This window comes from Mustela nivalis (genome assembly GCF_964662115.1).
Source record: "Mustela nivalis genome assembly, chromosome: 14".
Classification (NCBI taxonomy): domain Eukaryota; kingdom Metazoa; phylum Chordata; class Mammalia; order Carnivora; family Mustelidae; genus Mustela; species Mustela nivalis.
Window position 1 is genome coordinate 11,617,604 of NC_139033.1, and position 20,063 is coordinate 11,637,666.

Consider the following 20,063-nt stretch of genomic DNA (forward strand, 5'->3'; position numbering starts at 1 on the left):
CTGAGCCGAAGGCAGAGGCTTAACCCACTGAGCCACCCAGGTGCCCCATGCTATTTTAGCCATTTTTTAAAAAGATTTTTTTATTTATGTATTTGACAGAGATCACAAATAGGCAGAGAGCAGGCACAGAAAGAGAGGGGGAAGCAGGCTCCCTGCTGAGGAGAGAGCCTGATGTGGGGCTCGATCCCAGGACCCTAAAATCATGACCTGAGCCGAAGGCAGAGGCTTAACCCACTGAGCCACCCAGGTGCCCCTGTTTTAGCCATTTTTAAGGAATATACTTCAAGAGCAGTAAGTATATTCACAATGTGATACAACTATCATCATTATCAATTTCCAAAACTTTTTCATCACCCATGAAGCCATAATTCCTCCCTCCCGCTCCCCCCAACCCTTGATCACCTCTAACCTGCTTTCTGTTTCTACGGATTTACCTGTTTTGGACATTTCATGGAAGTGGAATCCCACAGCATGGGGCCTTTCGTGTCTGGCTTCTTTCATGGAGCATCACATTTTCAGGGTTTAGCCCCATTGTAGCAAGTATCAATGCTTTCATTCCTTATTATGAATGAAGAGTATTCCATCGTATGGCTATGCCACGTTTTGTGTATCAGTTCATCAGCTTATGGCCATCTGAGTTGTTTCCGCCCTTTGGCTACAGTGAATAATGAATGCTGCAGTGAACACCAGCATACAAGTATTTTTTGTCCATTTTCAATTCTTTTGGGGTCTCTATCTCGGGATTGCCGATCACCTGGGAATTCTCGTTTCCATCTCCCGACTGTCAGGCGAGAGAAGTATTGGTCATGGAGCCCTGGCTCGGGGCTGGGACATTTATCTGCATCACCTCCTCAGAGCCTTTGGCAACCATCCGCTATATATGTACTGTACCCATTTTCCACATGGGGAAACTGAGGTCTAGGTAGGTTCTGCAACTTGCCCCAAATTACAAACCCATGGGATAGTGGAAGGGTTTGAACTCCAGAGTCTCTGCTCCTGACCACCACCAGAGACAGCCTTCCTCCCAAATCTCACAGTGTGGTGGCGGGAAGGGGACACAGGAGGCAGCTGGGTGAGACCCTCTTTCTCATGGTGCTGTTCACCCAGTTATTATCGAGAGCAGTACGAATCCTTGGTTGGTAGTCCAGAACTTAAATTCATTCGAAGGCTTACTACTGTTTTGATAGAAATTTTACCATTTGAATATTTTATATAAGAGAGGAGAAGGCTCGTACTATCATGCAGTGAGACCAACACTTGTTATCAAAAATCAACATGAAAATGAAGCAAACAACCAAGAATACATTGGAACCAATGAAAACAAAAACTACTTGGGGCATCTGGGTGGCTCAGTGGGTTAAAGCCTCTGCCTTCAGCTCAGGTCGTGGTCCTAATGTCCTGGAATGGAGCCCAGCATCAGGCTCTCTGCTCAGCGGAAAGCCTGCTTCCCCCTCTCTCTGCCTGCTTCTCTGCCTACTTGTGATCTCTGTCAAATAAATAAATAAAATCTTAAAAAAAAAAAAACCTACTGTTGCACCTACTCAGAAGCTATCACTATTCACACCTTGGTGCCAACGATTCTTCCAAACATTCTTCTGTGCGTATGCAAACATATGGTGATTTTCTTTTTTAATGAGATCATACAGAATATATGTAACATTTCCTAACCTTTTTCATTTACTGTATCACAACTATATTCCACATTAAGCAGCCTCTCTCTCCAACAGAAATTTATGGTTACCTAGTATTTCTTTTTCTGTGTGTGTGTGTGTTTACCTAGTATTTCATTCGTTCCCTCGGCGAGTATTTATTGAGTGCCTAAAATTTTGTCTCAGAAAGCATTTAGCTGAGCCTCTGTTATTGTAAATAGGTTCTTCCCAGCTTCTTGATAGGATGAAGAGCACTGCCCTCAATATCCTCATAGCTAAATCTTTGGACATATACTTTGGCTCCTTCTGGAAATAAATTCCTAGAAGTGGAATTGCTTGGTCCAAAAATAACACCTTTCAAGTTTTTATATTCTCTTAGCCAGGCATATTTGGTTGTTGGGAACAGACACCTTCTTTAACTAGCTCAAGTTCAAGGTAGGTTACAAAAAGGGCACACGTGCCTCAGGCACAGGGGAGAACAGAGTTTCCAAAGGCTTCCAGCAGCCAAAGTGTGAAGTATGTGGTCATTCAGTCTAGTACTCCCACTGACATGGCCCCACCACCAACTCAGTCAGTCTTGATTTCAACCTTATCCAAATTCTTAAGAAAGAGGGAATCCGGTTGGTGTTGCCTCAGGCTAAGGCACCGGCTTCCCTGGGTCAGGGAGTTTCATGATGGAACTAGGGCCCACCTGAAACCAGGGAGGTGCAGGGAGACCCATCTGATGAAAAGGATCTTAAAAATAGCTTGAGACTAGAAATGTGTCAGTAGAGGAAAAAAAATAACCTCCTTTTCCTTTGTAAATGGATCTGCATTCTCAGAGCATTGATTAGCCAGAATTCTTTCGGTTGTGAGTGACAGAAACCCGGTTTAAACAGGCTGAAGCACGAGGATGTGGAAGAGGATTTGGGAGAATCGGTAGCCCCAAGGTATTAATGGTGACAGCTTCATCAGAGCTAGATCTGCTACCAAATACAGCTGGATCTAAAAGTGTCACCAAGACTCTTTCCCTGTCTTTCTCTGCTCTTCTTCTGCAGAGAAGTCCCTTGTGGGCTGACTCTCCAGGATAAGCTATGACGGCCACCTGTATTTCCTGGCTTATATCCCACCACTTTGGCAATCCCAACAGAAAGAGCGTACCCTTGCCCACTGATTCCTGCCAAAGTCCCAGAGTTGACGCCTAACTGGCCAATAAGATTCAACTGATGACCAAGGACAAGGGAAAGGAATATTTCAGTAGTTCAGGCTTATGTCCTTCCACTGAAGGTAGGCAGGGAGGTCAGCCCCACCTGAACCACACAAGAGTGGGTGAGTAGCAGGTAGGAGAGGGGTGTCTCCCAGAAAAAAAATCAGGATGCTTTTACCAAAAGAAGGGGAATAGTGCTGGGCAGGAAGCACCAACAAGTGTGACTGCAGAAATATAGTAGGGTCCTGTCTTTTTTCAGGAGAGATGGCTCGTATTAAGCCATCCTGACATCCTTTTCTTATTGCTCCCAAGGTTTTGTGAGCTCATTGAAAGAAATGGTACTGTCCAATAGAGCTTTCTGTAATGATGGGAATATTCGCCATCTGTGCTGTCCAGTACAGGAGCCACTAGCCACAATGTGGCTACTGAGCACTTGAAATGAGAGCAGATTTTAAATTTTAATTAATTTAAATTTAAAGAGCCACACGAGGCTAGTGGCTACCGTAAAAGCCTGCTACATTTTCCTGTTAGCACTGTATAGAAATGCTTCCTGACTTCAGGAACAGAAACTCTTGCCCTTGTCTGCTGGCAGGGAAACTTTCTGAGTCTCAGGGAGTGTTTCCAGGAGAGCCATGGGAGGCCCGCGCCGTGTCCGTGGGGCCGGCGGTGAATGAGGCATCTTGTAATGAAATAACTAAAACGTCATTGTGACTGTAGAATCAAGGGTCTTCCCTCCTTATCTCCAAAGTGCCCGTGTTTTACATGAAAAAGCGTTTCTAATTAATAGGCCAGCCCCTCTTGAGTTTGATAAAAACAGAGGAGAAAAGGATTTGATTAACCCACAATCTTTTCAATTTGGCGTGTTCTGCATGAGTGAAGTGTGTTTTCTGCAACGGAGCCAAGCCGGGCCCATCCTGGTTTACCGTGATAACATTCTTCCCTTTGTGCAGCCCTGATTTACCCCCAGCCTGCCAGGAGAGGTTGGTATGAAGAGATTCTCAGAGGTAATCGCCAGCGCGGGCTGCAAGGGTAATCTGGATTCTCATACAGATGGTGGCCCACCCGAGGAAGGGAAGGATGATGTAGGCTTCCATTGTTCCCAAGTAAGAGAGTCTATTCGGGCTGGAGACTGAGGGCAGGAGGTTTGCAGGAAGCAGGGAGGGAAGGAACCGAACAGAAGGATGGGTGGCGCACTCAAAGTCAACATGTCAGGGACTGAGATGGGGCAGAAGGGGGAAAATCAGCTGTTGCCATGTCCAGTGCTGTGATCGGGTGTCCGCTGGCTCTCCCAGCAGCAGCATGGCCAAAAGAAGCCCTCACTGCCCGAGTAAAAGCAGGTCACAGCAATGTGTTTACTGAGTAACGGCCCAATTTCATTTTTCTCTTTGCAGAGATGAGAAGCTTCTTTTCTCCTCTCTCCTTCTCCTGAGGAAAATGGGCTAGATAATGTCTCTCTGGATGGGTGGTGGTTTTAAAATGTGACCTCAGATTCTTAGATGGTTCTCCCATTGAGATGTGGTGTTCCTCTGTCCTCTCCACTGAAATCTGGATGGGCTTGTGACAGCTTTGCCCAGTGGAGCCTAGAGAAAGTGATGTGTCTGTGACTTCTGAGGCTAGCTCATGAAGGTTCATCACCTTATTCCCTGGGATCCTCATGCTTGGAGGCCTGAGCTACCTCGCAAGAGCGCCCCCAGTTTGAGATATTTTGTCATGGCAGCCCTAACAAACTGAGCACCCTACTTCAATCTTATTTTGGTGTTGTCACATGTTTTTTTGGTCTTTTTCCCTCCAATATTTTATTATGAAAAACTCTAAACATACAGAAAAGTAGAAGGCGTTGTGAACACCCAGGTACCCACCTCCCACATTCTACAATTAACATAAGGTTATGTTTGTTGCATTACATGACTATCAACTTCTCCATCCTTCTATCCAACTAGCCATTCATCTTTTTTTCTCCTTCCCTTTGAAATAAGTTGCAAGCAGCATACACATCCTTTTTCAACATTTCAACCTGTGCTTCAGGTTGTAGAGTTCAATATTTGTTTTCCATTTTTTGTATTGAAATACAGAGAAAGGTACAAATCTTTTGTATGTCATTTTTCATGAGTCTTGGTAAACGTCTAAACCACATAACCTTAACCCCTATAAGATACAGACCATCACCACGACCAGAAAGTTCCCTCCTGTTCTTCCCAGTCAATACTGGCTCCTGCTTGCCCAAGAGGACACTGCTCTTCTGGCTTTTCTCAATATGGTTAGTTTAGCCTGTTCTAGAACTTCAGATATATGGAATCGTATGATATATACTTCTTTTGTATAAGCCTTCCTTCACTTGATACAATATTTTTGATTGATTTTTATTTTAAGAAAGCCATAAGACTTGGTTCAAAGTGTTTTAGCACCCTGCTGAGAATGAGGAATAATAAATAAAAAATACATGAAACAATGACTAGGAATATGTGTTCCACCTGCTCCATGCCAGGCAATGGGCTAGGTGCTTGGGATATAATGCTGAATAAAACCCAGCCCTGCCCTCAAGGAGACCGCAAGTACCAGAGCCAGAAGGAAAGGAAAGAGGCTAACCAAGGTATAATTCTGAGTAATAAAGATAAGTACAGAGGAATGGGGCAAAGGGACTGGATGTTTCTTAAACTTGGTTCCAGCAGTATTCTTGTCTATTTAATATTTGTCTTTAAATCTACTCCTTTTATTTCACTAAGTTATTTCTGAAGTCTAACCAAATTTGTCAGGCAAGCAGTATGCCTGGTTAAAAATGCCTTGCCAGACTCCCTTGTAGCTAGGAGTGGTCAGAGAACTTAATTCTAGCCAATAAAATGTAGGCAGAAGTCCACTGGGTGGAGCTCCTAGAAAACTCTTTGCTTTCCTAATTAAAAAAACTGATGATGAAAGGGGTGCCTGGGTGACTCAGTAGGTTAAGCATCTGCCTTCGGCTCAGATTGTGATCCCAGGTCCTGGGATGTAGCCCCACATTGTGCTCCCTGTTCAGCAGGGAGCTTACTTCTCCCTCTTCCTTCTGCTCATGCTCCCTCTCTCTCTCTGTCTCTCTCTCTGTCTCAAATAAATAAATAAAATCTTCTTTAAAAACCTGATGATGATGATGATAATGGTGGTGGTGGTTATGGTAGACACACTCAGCTGGTACAGCCTTTTCCCTTCCCCCTTTTTCTCTTCTTCCTGCCTGGAATGAGGGTGCAATGCTTGGAGGAGAGCAACCAACTTGAGGCCATGAGGATAAAAGCCTCATGCCAAGGATGAAAGCAGGAGATTAGAAAGAGCCTGGATCTTTCACAACATATTTGGATAGCTGCACCTGCCTTGGACTGTTGATGTCCAAAAATCCTGGTAATTGAAAAAAATTTAACTCCTTACTTGTTTACACCACTGTTGGTTGAGTTTTCAGTTATTTGAAACCAAATGCATCCCCAATTAACACATTTAAGTTCGATGGGCTACTTTTTTTTCTAATTTAATTCAAACGAATATGCAATTGTTCAAATAAAATTGCTTTTGAGTACCATCTGAAACTGACCCTATAAACCAGAGGAGGGTCACACTTTTAGAAATTGCAACCTGGTAGGTCATAGCTTTGATTATTTCAGAATTCACTATAATTTCTCCATGATCCTTTATTTTGATCTTCACTACAACTCCATGAAGTAGATGAGACAGATACTGTCCACTTGTTACAAATGAGGGAATGGATGGGGCTGAGAGGTGTTAGGTGATTTGCTAAGGATCTCATAGCTGGTGAGCAGGGAAGCCAGGAGAAGTTCACAGTGTTACTGTCACAAAGGTTCATTAAGCACCTACTAGGTGCCAGGCACTGTGGATACAATGGAGAATAAGATACAGAACCAGTCTCTGCTCCCCTGGCATAAGAGGGAGGATGGACATTTAACCAGGTGTTGGCAACCAAATATGAACAAGAGTATGACAGAGGAAATCTAGAAGTCCGAGGAAACATGAAAGAGGGTTGCTGTCTTAATTTCTGTTCCCCAAAAGCAGACCCTGAGGTGAGAATTTGAGACCCGATAGACTGGAGGGAGGTGAATCCAGGAAGTGCAGGTAGAGAAGAGAAGATAAAGCAAGAAGAGGATATGTGCTGGGGTGCCTGGGTGGCTCAGTGTGTTAAGCCGCTGCCTTCGGCTCAGGTCATGATCTCAGGGTCCTGGGATCGAGTCCCGCATCAGGCTCTCTGCTCAGCAGGGAGCCTGCTTCCCTTCCTCTTTCTCTGCCTGCCTCTCTGCCTACTTGTGATCTCTCTCTGTCAAATAAATAAATAAAATCTTAAAAAAAAAAAAAAAAAAGAAGAGGATATGTGCTAACAAAGTTATGGTAATAAGCAAGTTCTACCCAGAGGGCAGCCAGGGCTCACCTCCCCCCTCCACTGGGACGCAGAGCCCTCTGCAGAACTGTGTAGAAGACAGCTCAGAGCTGCCTTAGGCGGGTGAAAAGCTGGACTATTCAGCACCACTCCTCCCAGGTCGGTTGTGAGCAGCTCCTGGGGGCGTTACCTCCCGGGCGCTCTGGCCTGTCCTACCCAAGGGCCAAGCATCCGGCGTCCAAAATAAAGTCCCCAGACAAGAAACCCCTATCCTGCGCCAAATCTGGGTGCAGGGGACCCCAGGGTGGGGTGGAGGAGTCAGGCACCAGCAAAGACTGCCACAGGGACCTCCTCTAGCGAAGAAGGGCTCAAGAGGCTTGGGAAGGAAGTGACGCGCAATCCGTCCTCCTTTCGCCACGCAACGCTGCGATCTGACAACACGAGGCAGCGTCTAAGAAGGGCTGGCTGCCTGGAGGGAATTAAACGCCTCCATATCGTGACATTTGACCCGCTGGCTCGCCCACGAGGCCAAGCCAGGTGGAACCCAAACCCCACAGCGAGGCTCCAGGATAGAGACAAGACCAAAACATACCTCCTTCCAGAAATCTCCTCAGGAGCCTGGCCTCCCGTGAGGGACGAGGGAACCGGCAGCCGGTTTCCAACTTCGCCTGGGCTTCCTGCGGTGCGTGCTTCTGTCCTCGCTGACACGCCGAATGTTCTCCCCCAAATTATTTCTGAGTTCTCCTGGCAGCGGCTCTGCCTCCCCCGCCTCCCCTCCCCGCTCCCTTTGGCAGATCTGTGTTATAAAATAAGAGGCTCGGGATTATGTCTGTCTGACAACTGAAGAATGAGCAACGGAGCAGATGCAGAGTCTTACAAATCCCGTGAATTATACATGGCCATCTGCAGCCTCGAGCCGTCCAGGATTTCCACCCCACACCACGGCGTTCCATATGGAGTCATATGTTTTTAGTATCCGAGCCATGCTGTCAACGTCCAGCAATCCGTCATGTGGCACATGTGTGATGCAAGCGCCCAAATAAATGTTATCTCGGGCCCAGGAGCGCTGCGCAGAGGAGCGCGGTGGCTCCCGCAGCCTGGTCTTCGCGGAAGGGCGGTTGCCGGTAGAGGGTTTTGGGGGGGAAATTTGGACGATGTTCTTAAATCTCTTTTCTATGACCAGCAAGGCAAACCGCACACCCTCCACCTCACGAATACCCTCAGGAAGGCTTGCTTTTCAAATAAAACGTAAAAAGTCACCAGCTTTAAGTCTCAGGCTGGCGGATTTTAATGGATACTCCGGGGACGGCTTCCTGGTTGCCGCCACTTTGTTTTAAGAGTCCGGGTGGTCTCTCTCGCGCTGGGGCCTGAGATCACATGACCTGACCCTTCCGGAGCTGATTGGCTCAGGCTGGGGCTTCCTGGCCGTGGCTGCGCCAATCAGATTCTCTCGTCCAAAAATCAGAGTTAGGGGAGCTACTCAGGCTGTGCTAAGACGTAAATAGAGGAAACAGGGCAGTGGGGAACCCTGGCAGGGCCATGTGCGTGGGGAGAGAGAATCGGGTGCAAAGGATAGTGAGAGAAATGGAGATGGAGAATAGGAAGGAGGAGGGGGAAGGAGGATCACCATTTCTTTGACAATCCCTTCTGCTTATTCACATTCTGACCTCAGCTACCCTCTGGCCTCCGTCTAAATTCTTCTTGCCCAAAGGCTGTTTATTGGCTAAAGGTTTGTGGTGAGAGAGAAGCAACCTGTTCAAGATGTCTGGGTTAATCAATTAAAAGGCAGTGTATCTAGGGGCGCCTGGGTGGCTCAGAGGGTTAAGCCTCTGCCTTTGGCTTGGGTCATGATTTCGGGGTCCTGGGATCGAATCCCACATCAGGATCTATGCTCAGCGGGGAGCCTCCTTCCCCCCTCTCTCTGCCTGCCTCTCTGCCTACTTGTGATCTCTGTCTGTCAAATAAATAAATAAATAAATAAAATCTTAAAAAAAAAAAAAAAAAAAGGCGGTGTATCTAGACAGAACCTCCCCGCCTCCCAGTTGGGAGAGGCAAGGGATGGAGAGGATAGAGGTCAACGTTTTCAAGCAACCGGGAAGAGGGGCTGATTTCACAGTTACTGGGCCCTGGTAACCTCCCCTCAGAAACACTATGGGAGTCTGACGAACTGAGGTGATCCTGCTCTTTGTTGCTCCAATAATAGGAATATCTGGGTCTTGCTGCTGTTTTGCAAATACCAGTTTAATGTCCAGAGGGGATATCTGTTGTCTAGCCTCCTGGACATCTCCTTGCCCTCCTCTGGTAAAAGTGATGAAGTTCTAGAATATAGGTGAGGTGAGGTGGGGCGAGGTCCGGAGCCAACAGCTAAGAAAGAATTCTTAAGACGTCTCTGGTGCAAAAAGGTCATTTATTAAAGCACGGGGACAGGACCCATGGGCAGGAAGAGATGCTGTCCTGGGGTTGTGAGGCGTGGCAGTTTATGTACCATGGGGTTGGGGGAAGGTAGGGGAAAGGGAGGATTCAACAGAACTTTGATATGCTAAAGAGGATCTACAAGGTACCAGGATACAGGAGGTCTTGCTGGTGTCAAGATTGTTTTTCCCTTTTAGCAAGCCATCAACATTAAGATAGTTGGGAGATTCTTAAAGAATGTCACTTATGTCCCACCCAGGAGTGGGGGTGAAGGGGAGATTGCAAGGTGTCTAATGGGTCACTGAGATTTGGCCTGGGACTTTTCCCAGAGCTATTAGGAAAAAAGTGCTCTCTTTCTATAGGAGTGATTGAGCTGATTAAGTTGTAGGCATGGAGCTGTTGGTGGCCACTTTTGCCATTGCAAGAGAATAAGTCAATACAGAAGAGAGGAAGGAAGAGATCTGGGAAGCAGGTGGAGAGAAGAGTGAATGACAACAGGAGAGAGAGGGTCCAGATGACATAGTGTAATGCCTGGATCCAGCTATGCCTGAAGTCCTTTACACCAGGACCTCTCAGTTACATGAGTCAATAAATCCTCTTACGCATGTAAGCCATTGCGTGTCACTTGGAATAATGGAGTCACGAATGATGCAGCATTTTATACACCCCAAACCAGTACCACCTCCTTGAAGCTAAAGAAGAAAAAGGCTTTTGAGATAATCAGAGGATAGAGGATTCTCTGGAGAGACCAGTGCAGTTGGTGGTTGGGGGTAGGGGGGTGGATGGGTGGAGAACCAGGCTGGATCATGTGATGTGAGACTGAATCTTAGGGCTCTCCCACATCATCAGGAAGCTCTCTCAGTGATCTCTGCCTCTTACAAGTGTGGATAAATGCCTGAAGGGTGTAAAAGTAGATTTCATGGTTCTGAAGAAGTTCAGTTCCTATGACAGTGACAGCCAAGAAAACAGAAATAGACTCGAGTAGGCATCTCAAGAACCAGGACTGGGCCTTGGACCCCAAGCCTTATGGGTAAGACCTGGATTTGAATTTCAGTCCTACGACTTCCCAGCCCTCTTTCCTAGGCAAGTCCTTTACTCTGTGAGCCTCAATTTCACCTCTCTAGAATGGGGATGATGATGGAACCCACCCTGTGGGAGCATGGTGAGGTATAAAGGAGATAAAATCCTACCCTGGCTAGGTACATGATTGGCAGGTATTAGAGGTAATTATGAGTTGGACAGACATTGACAGTTCTTATTTTATGTTTTAAAGATTTATATTTTTATTTTAGAGAAAGAGAGTGAGCCTGAGTGGGAGGGGCAGAGGGAGAGAGAATCTCAAGGAGACCATGCTGAGTATGGAGCCTGATGCGGGGCTCAATCTTGGGACCTGGAGATTGTGACCTGAGCTGAAACCAAGGGTCAGATGTTTAATCAAAGGTATTACCCAAGCACCCCAACAGTTTTTACTTTCATAGTTGTTTTTATTTTTAAGGTTACTGTCTGCTTTTAGCAACTGACACTGGTTTTTCAGTGATGGCAATGGTGTAAAGTTCCTTTTCAAATACAATTTATTGAAATAAAAAGGAGGTCAGTTAGGGGGCACCTGGGTGGCTCAGTGGGTTAAAGCCTCTGCCTTCTGCTCAGGTCATGATCCCAGGGTCCTGGGATCGAACCCCACATCAGGATCTATGCTCAGTGGGGAGCCTGCTTCCCTTCCTCTCTCCCTGCCTGCCTCTCTGCCTACTTGTGATCTCTGTCAAATAAATAAATAATTTTTTAAAAGGAGGGGTCAATTTAAAGAAAATACTAAGTCAAAAATAGTACAGCTAGAACTTACAGAAACTCTGAAGGGGAATTTCAATGACTGCAGTTGGCTAAACACCACAATAATGCCTGATGCCTGGCACATAGTAGGTGCTCACTAAAGGTGGATAGATTGAGATGAGATGGCATTTGGCCCTAGCCACAGGAGCAGGAACTTAACTGGATGGAAACCCATGAGAGGGAAGATTCTAGAGGCACATGACCTTAAGGGGTAGATGCTTTGATGTCTGACAAAGTGCCAGATTCACAGTAGGTGACCCAAGTGGTTCTTAAAGGGAATCATGAATCTCAAAGTAAATGATTACAAGAGAAATCAGCCCCAAGGCAAGCCCTGAAACTTGCAGCCAGCAAGTACTAATCCCCTCTTTGGGTCTGGAAAACTTCCCACTTCGAATGCCTGACCCCTCTTGACAGCTGTCATCACACCCAGCATGCAGGAGGGGAAAGAAGCCGAGGGCAGAGTCCTACAAGATGAGCGAGTGTGTTAGCAGCTGCAGGAGGCCACACGTCATCTCTCCCTTGGAACATGGAGACAGAGTCTTACCTAGAGTTGGGAGTCTATGGGGTCCCAAATTTAGAGGACTTTTAGGAGGCCAGACAGGGAATTAAATGAATAAAGTTACCACATGTGAAACAAGAATCCTGGGGGTAATGCCTCACTGGAGGGGACATGTGCCCCACCCAAGGTAACAACTTCACTGACTTGCTTTCCAGATCACATTAGATCCTGTATGTAAATGCTTGGCACAGTGCCTGGTTCCCAGACCTTGCTCAACAAATGGAAGCTATGATTATTGTTGTTGTTCCTCAGTCTAAAGGAGAGTTCTGGGGGCACCTGGCTGGCTCAGTCCATAGAGCATGGGACTCTTAATCTCGGGGTTTTGAGTTCAAGCTTCATGTTGGGTATAACAATTACTTAAAAAATAAATAAACATAAAAAAAAAAAAGACAAGTCCTGAACCAAAGACTGCCAAGTCCCAAGGAAGCCCAATGCCCCATCAATTTCCCAACTTCAGCCACAAAGGAACCTACAGAGAAGAGCCAGGTGTTGGAAAGAAAGGACTGTCCAGCAGATACAGGGGAATCCAATTTCTTTTCCCTCTCTAATGAATTCTATGAGTCATTCTTCAGCAGTAAAATAGAGATTAAAAAAATAAAAAAAACCTGCTATCTTCTGACAAAGGGAGAATTAAAAGGACAATCCAGTAGTGCTTGGAGCTGAAAAATAACCAATGAATTACTTGAAGTGCTTGATTGTATTGAGAGATTTGTACTAATAGTAGAGTCTGTAGTAAGTTATTGATAAAAACAGAAAAAGACCCCCTCCCAAGAAAAAAGAGAAAAAGAAAAAAAAAAGAGAGAGAGGCAGGGAAAACAAAATGTTGTAGTCTTAGTACATAAGGACTTGTTGTGAACAATACAAGCAATCATCAGAATATAAACATTGAATATTAATTCAATATTTTAATAGAATTTCTTCTTAGAAAAGTCTTAGATTTACAGGAAAATTGATAGTATAGAGAGTTTAGAGAACTCCCATATGCCTTATACCCAGTTGCCCCTATCACTAGCATCTTCTATTAGGCTGGTAAATTTGTTACAATTAATTGACCAATATTGATACATTGTTATTAACTAAAGCCTATAGTTTATTCAGATTTCCTTGTTTTTACCTAATGTCTTTTTCTGTTCTAGGAAATCAACATTGCTTTAGGTAGTTTCATCTCCTTAAGCTCCTCCTGGCTGTGAAAATTTCTCAGACTGTCCTTGTTCTTGATAACTTTGACTGTTTCGAGCAGTCCTGATCAAGTATCTTATAGAATGTCCCCCAGCTGGGGTTTCTCTGATACTTCCTTCATGAGTAGCCTGAGTTGTAGACGTTGAGAGGGAGACCTACAGGGGTGAAGGGCTATTTTCGTCATATCATGTCAAGAGTACATACTACCACTGTGATTTTTCACTGCTCATATTGACCTTGATCATATGATAAAAATAACATCTGTTGATTATTTTTAAATGTTAAATTTAATATAAAAATAAAATATCATTTGAAAAATAAAGTAGTACCATAACTATACTCAGAATATGAAGTGGGGGGGGGGCCTGGTTGGCTGAGTGGGTTAAAGCCTCTGCCTTCGGCTCAGGTCGTGATCCTAGGGTCCTGGGATCAAGCCCCGCATCAGGCTCTCTGCTCAGCGGGGAGCCTGCTTCCCTTCCTCTCTCTCTGCCTGCCTCTCTGCCTACTTATGATCTCTCTCTGTCAAATAAATAAGTAAAATCTTTAAAAAAAATATTAAGTGGGGAAGTCTGTGTGTGTCTTTGGCATGTGGAGTAATGGGGGAGGGCTGAAGACAAAGAAATCTTTACCTTCTATAGTTGAGAGTCAATAGAGGTCTGTCTGGAAAAAGAATAAAAAAATAATAGAGTAAACATTGCATTTAGGAAAATGCAGATAAAACACAGAGGAAGAAGATACCATTAAAAGAGTTGAAAATAGTTGCTTCAGAGAGCTGAGAGTTCAGCGTGAGAAGATATGGGACAAGGATGATAGCAGAAGACACTGAGGGTTGACCTGCCTGACACCCATCCCAACCTCCTTCTCTTTGCCTTTCTTCTGTAGAGGCTAAAAAACTAAAAAAGAAAAACTCTCATCTCCTAGACTCCTTTGCAGCTAGGAGGGATCAAAATACCCAGTTTTGACTGATGACATAATCTGAAACCTGTGGGGGATCTCTGGGAAAGACTTCTGCCACCTTCCTTCTGCCTGGAACACAGATGTGATTGATGACTTGAGGAGCTCCCACAACAATTTTGTGGTCATGAGGAAAGACCAAGAAAGGAAAGACACATCTGACCTAATGCCATTGAATACCTTAACCAACTGCTCACCTCTGGACATCTATTTGTGAACAACTAAAATATTTAAATCAACTCTTCCAGTTTATGTTACCAGCATTTGGGTTTTCTGTTATTTGCAGTCATGTGCAAACCATGGCAGGTATAAGGGCTATTTATCAACATGTTTGCAATATTTTGATAAACATTAAAATTAAATTTAAAAATAGGTAGCGTGTTTGGATCTGGCTGCAGAGATTGCCTGGCACACACATGGTTCCTGTCACTTTTCCATCCCCTTATAGTTCCCCACAGCTCCTGGGCCAAGCCCTCCCAGAGTCTTTAGTCAAACACGTCTCTGATGGGTGGTGGAGAATACTGCAGATGTAATAGCCCCTTTGACAATCCCCACTAGGTTCCTGTGCTGCACATCTTGACATGTATAGATTTTACCTAATGCTGTAAATTAAGATAATTGTGCTGAAGTCCAATTAATTCAGTTAACTTCCCAGGACAAACACAAGCCAAGGCTTGATTATAGAGCAGAATCCTGAGTTCTTCTCCATTGCTTGCTTCTTTCTTTCTGATAAAGTCATTGCATAAAGTCTCCAAAACACTTTCCTGAATTCCCCTCTGCCCTAGCACTACTTCTTGGAGGTGAGACCGAATAGTCAAGAATCAGAGCCTGGCCTGTCATTTTTGACGCCTCCCTCATCTACTCTCTAAAGTCTCATCTCCTCGGATCTCTCAGCACCATCTCCTTTCCACCTCCCCTGCTAGCTCTCTGGTTTAAGCTGCCATCAATCAATAAGTTGATGTCCTTCTGTATTCAAAAGCCTGCAGGAGCTCCATCACACTCAGTATGAAAGCTGGTAGGCCTGCAGACCCATGTGATCTGGCCCCACATAACCCCTCTAGGCTCTTCTCCACTCTCCTTTCCTCTCCCCATTCCAACCATGGGTTGTCAGGTCTCCTCCTACCCTAGGACTTTGCCTGGAATGTTCTTCTACCTACCCAATGCTGCATGCTCTCTTTGCCTTTCACCTTTTCAATTCCTACTCATTCCTTGGAGCTAATTTAGCACCCCCGCCCCAGGAAGCCTTTCTGGACTCCCTTTGTTATAGAATGAGAGCTCCCCAAGGGCAGGATCCAGCATTGCCTATTATGGCCCTAGCATTTGAACAGTTTTTGATACATAGCAAGTGCTTAACAGATGTTAAGGAAGGAGGGAAGGAATATTGGTAGAAGAAAATGATATACATAAGTTTATTAGTGCTAATAGCAATGAGGGCTTGTGAACAAAGCTGCATTTAGAATGAGAGACTGCCCTCCAAGGCAGCCCATATATACTGTTAGAAATAAATGCTTTGGGTTCGGGGCGCCTGGGTGGCTCAGTGGGTTAAGCCTCTGCCTTCGGCTCAGTTCATGATCTCAGGGTCCTGGGATCGGGCCCCACATTGGGCTCTCTGTTCAGCAGGAAGCCTGCTTCCCCCTCTCTCTCTGCTTTCCTCTCTGCCTACATGTGACCTCTCTCTCTCTCTAATAAAAATAAATTTAAAAAGAAAAATAAAAAATATTAAAAAAAAAAAAAAAAGAAATGCTTTGGGTTCAAGGAACAGTAAATTCAGGAAATATGGCCAAAAATAAGGGTTGGCCCACAGGGCAAATTTGTGGCACCCATGAAATTTCGAAAACAAAGTTTTATTGGCACACAACAACATCCCTTTATTAACATATTGCCTATGGCTGATTTCATGATTCAACAGACTTGAATCATTGCAATGGAGACCATAGGGCCCACAAATTCATATCTGAAATATCTACTATGTTTGGGGTGCCTGGGTGGCTCAGTTGATTAAATTTCTGACTATTGATCTCAGCTCAGGTCTTGATCTCACGGTCAGGAGTTTAAGCCCTGTGTTGGGCTCCACACTGGTCACAGAGCTCACTTAAAAAATGAAAACAAAAAACAAAAACAAAACTACTATGTGGTTCTTTATAGAAAAAGATTTGCCAGACCTTGGCCTAAATGAACAGGGGTTGATTTTTCTCATATAACAAGAAATCCGGGGAAGAAGGCTCCCAGGGTTGGTTTGAAGAATGGCAAATACTCAGGGCCCTGGGCTAGTGTCTGTGTCATTTTCTTGGTCTTTCCCTTATGGTCACAAAATAGCTGCCACAGCTCCAGGCATCACATCTTCACACAACTACATTCAGAGGAGGAAATAACCAAAGTCTTAAAACAGAGAGATTCTTCTATAACTTACTTTCCCCTTATTAAGAAAGATAAACTTCCCAGAATCCCCCAAAGGTTGCCTCTTGCAAGAAAGAAAAGAGGGGTGTGCTGTCAGTGGGCAACTGCCATACTTGCCATAACTCTCCTTCCCACTACATTTCTCTTATTCATGGCACCTGATACTGCCACCACCACCACCCACTGGCATTCGGACCAAATGTGGAATCCATGGTAAACTGAGGCACCTTTCTTCTCCTCCTCAGCACCAAGACCCCATCCTTTATTAATAAATAGTAACTATCAGTTGTTGAATGCATACTATGCATCTGGCGTCATTTCAAGCACTTATAGGAAGGTACTATTATTACCATTTCACAGGGGAGGCTATGGAGGCACAGAGAGGTCAACTCACTCACTTGAGGTCACACAGCAGGTACCAGCACAGTCAAGATTGGAACCAACAGTGTGGCTCCAGAGCAGCCCACCATGACCACTCTGCATGGCCAAGGCTGTTCCCTAGAATCTCAGGAGGGAGTTCTTTCGATTATAAGCCAGGATGGGGCACATTCCACTTTGCCTAGGAGGCCGCATTTGCTTGTCGGGAGGCGATGGACCGAGGTACTATTCTCTTTAGGCAACCTGAACTGCCACCAGAAATGTGACCCATAAATTCAAGATGGAGCGCTGGCTTCCTCTGTGGATTCCGTCCTACTTTACATCCCTCCCTTAATTAATTAATAAAGCCCCGCGCCTCTCTCCGCCTCGCCGCTTCCAGCCCTCCCCACCTCCGCCGAGACTCGCCTTTCCTCCTTGTGGCCCAGCCCTGCTGTTCTCTGCCTCTGTTGTCGCTCCTTGCGTGGAAGCAGTTGGAGGCAGGGACAGTGGACAGAAGGGCCCAGCTGGATTTGTGCAGCCCTTCAAATGCCGTATCTGTATTGCTGAATCTCAATTTTGGGAAGTCCTGTGCTAAGCCTGGCATCTGCTCCAGATTTAACCCAACAAGCAGACTTACCAAAAAGAAGAACGGTCCCCAAACGGGGTCAGGTTGAAATGGGGTTCTGAGTTCTCTCAGAGGATCCATTACCTTCAGCTTCCTACATGGGAGGTGTATCATTTTTGGATAGCCTGAGTCCCGGTTGAGAATGTAGTTACAGAGCCCAGGCCCTTCATACAGACAGATCCATGGTTCCAGTCCCAGCCCACCAATTCCTGGTCAAGTGACCTTAATCTCTGTGTCTCGGTTTTCTCCCTTATGAAATGGGGATGAGAGCAGAAATCAGATGATGTTTGGGAATTAACACGCCAAGATGTGGAAATCACTTAGCACAGAGCCTGGTACAAAGTAAGTATTTGATTTTGTAGAAGTCTACTGTTGTTATTGGAATCATTACAATTTTTTAACGACTCTCCAGGACAATTAGCACCTTGCCCCTGGGGAGGAAGCAAAGAGGTAAAACTAAGAACACGGGCTCTGGATCCAGTCTCCACGGCTTTAAGTCCTGGCTCTGTCATTTCTCAGCTGTGTGACCTTGGGCAAATCACTCTACTTCTCTCTGCCTTAGTTGTTTGATCTTGAAAATGGTATCCACCTAACGGGGGTTTGTGAGAAAGAAATGAAAGAAGGTACATGAAGGACTGAGACTAGCACCTGCATGGAGCTAGCATCCAAAGAGCATTAGCTATTACTATTTCTGACCCCCACTAACTTCCCCCTTACTTACTCTTCCGGTGTTAGGATTTGATCAGTGGTGGATGGTAATAACTGGTTCTCCTCAAAAAATGTAGGCAGGCATGTACAGTTACATGCATTTTTAAAAACATATTTTACTTATTTGACAGACAGAGATCACAAGTAGGCACAGAGGCAGGCAGAGAGAGAGGAAAGGAAGCAGGCTCCCTGCTGAGCAGAAAGCCCGATGTGGGGCTCGATCCCAGGACCCTGGGATTAGGACCTGAGCGGAAGGCAGAGACTTTAACCCACTGAGCCACCCAGGCGCCCCCGTACATGCATTTTTTAATCATAAACTTAAAGAATAAAAGGATGTATAACACAAAAGTTACTGATAACATTCATAATACATATTAAATGTTGTCATAAATGATAACATTTCATCGATTTTTGCCAAACTCTGTTTCCATTGTCCACCTGAGGCTGCAAGTCCATCGTGATCTGACCATCGGCATGGGAGGTACTCCAGCCACGAGCGGAGTTCTGAGATGAACGTTCCTTGATTTTCCACTTACGTAATGGAGAAGATGGCAGTGGAACGAGGAACACGAATAGAACGTCACTCATCCATTGATGACTTGAGCCACTACAGTAGATAATAGTTTTTGAATACCGGGAGACTATTTTTGATGGGACGCCTGGGTGGCTCAGTCCTAAGCAACTGCCTTCAGCTCAGGTCATGATCCCAGCGTCCTGGGATCGAGTCCCATATCAGGCTCCTTGCTCTGCGGGGAGCCTGCTTCTCCCTCCGCCTCTGCCTGCTACTCTACCTGCCTGTACTCTATCTCTCTGACAAATAAATCAATAAAATCTTAAAAAAAAAAAAAAGAATATTTTTGGTGTGTACAACACCTGCATTGCTAACACATTCTCTGTGTCTTTTCTTAGCACTAGGCAAGCAAACTCACAAGTCCTGATTTGCAGCAAGTACCAGTTTCTGTTGTGGGAATGTTCCCACTCTGGCCAGAGGCAAGCTACCAGAGCAGAGTCATTGAATGTGGACTTGGGAAGGGGCGCTCAGGGATGTACCATTGAACAGAGGTTCCACCACATAGACACGACAAACTACTTAACCTCAAGAGCCTCGGTAAGAGCAAAATTTATAAAATAATTATAAAGTAATGAGTGTTGCATATTTTTTACCTGTTTTTAATTTAATCTATTCCAGTGTGAGATTATATAATGTAATTTAAAATAATTGCTGTGTTTAACAACCAGCATGCAGAATTCCTGAAAATTTTACAATCAGATTTCAGGAGCCGGTGTGAGCTACTTCCAACATCCCACTAGTTTTGATACCTAAATCCCCAGAGGAAGTTGCAAGAAAGACAAAAGGAGGAAAGGCACAAAATAATTATCAGATGTGGGAGGGTTTTTTCCTTTAATTTTCATAAGTGAGGAATTTTCATCAGTGAGGTGTTTCCTTACTATGTCAGATTGTATTTTGCAAAGACGGCCACAAAAATATCTCTTGTTGCCGATGCTTTCCTAGAAGCTTGCCGCTGCAAAACATGGAGTCAATGTCCTCTTGCCTTGAATTTGGGTGAGCTAATGATTGTTTGGATCTATATAGCATGCTGGAAGTAGCTTCTATCCACACGTCATTTCCAAGGTCATAAAGATGGCGCAGTCCCTTCCTTGTGAGCTGGAACCCTCACACTTGAACATTCAGCTCCCGGCCAGGCTGTCTGGCTGCTCTGAGACAGCCATGCGGGGAGGAAGTCCCAACTAGCCTATGTGGGGAGCCCCCACGGGACTCCGTGATGAGGGAGAGAGATGTCCCCTGCCGGTCCATCTCCAGCTCCATCTGTCTTCAACTGCACAAAAGACCCTGAGCCCAA

General features: G+C 45.2%; 1 protein-coding gene across 3 annotated transcripts in view; it reads right to left on the reverse strand.

The window, feature by feature from the left end:
* The window catches only part of CUX2 (cut like homeobox 2), a 325,643-nt gene extending 307,973 nt beyond the window's left edge, over window positions 1-17,670 (reverse strand). Inside the window, exon 1 of one of the 3 annotated variants that reach the window (XM_082698270.1) lies at window positions 17,506-17,670. In XM_082698270.1, the coding sequence (XP_082554396.1) occupies window positions 17,506-17,607 (102 nt within the window). In that variant the 5' untranslated portion in view covers window positions 17,608-17,670. The remainder of the gene's footprint in view (window positions 1-17,505) is intronic. The other 2 variants (XM_082698265.1, XM_082698266.1) reach the window with 2 other exon arrangements.
* Window positions 17,671-20,063: the final 2,393 nt, after the last annotated feature.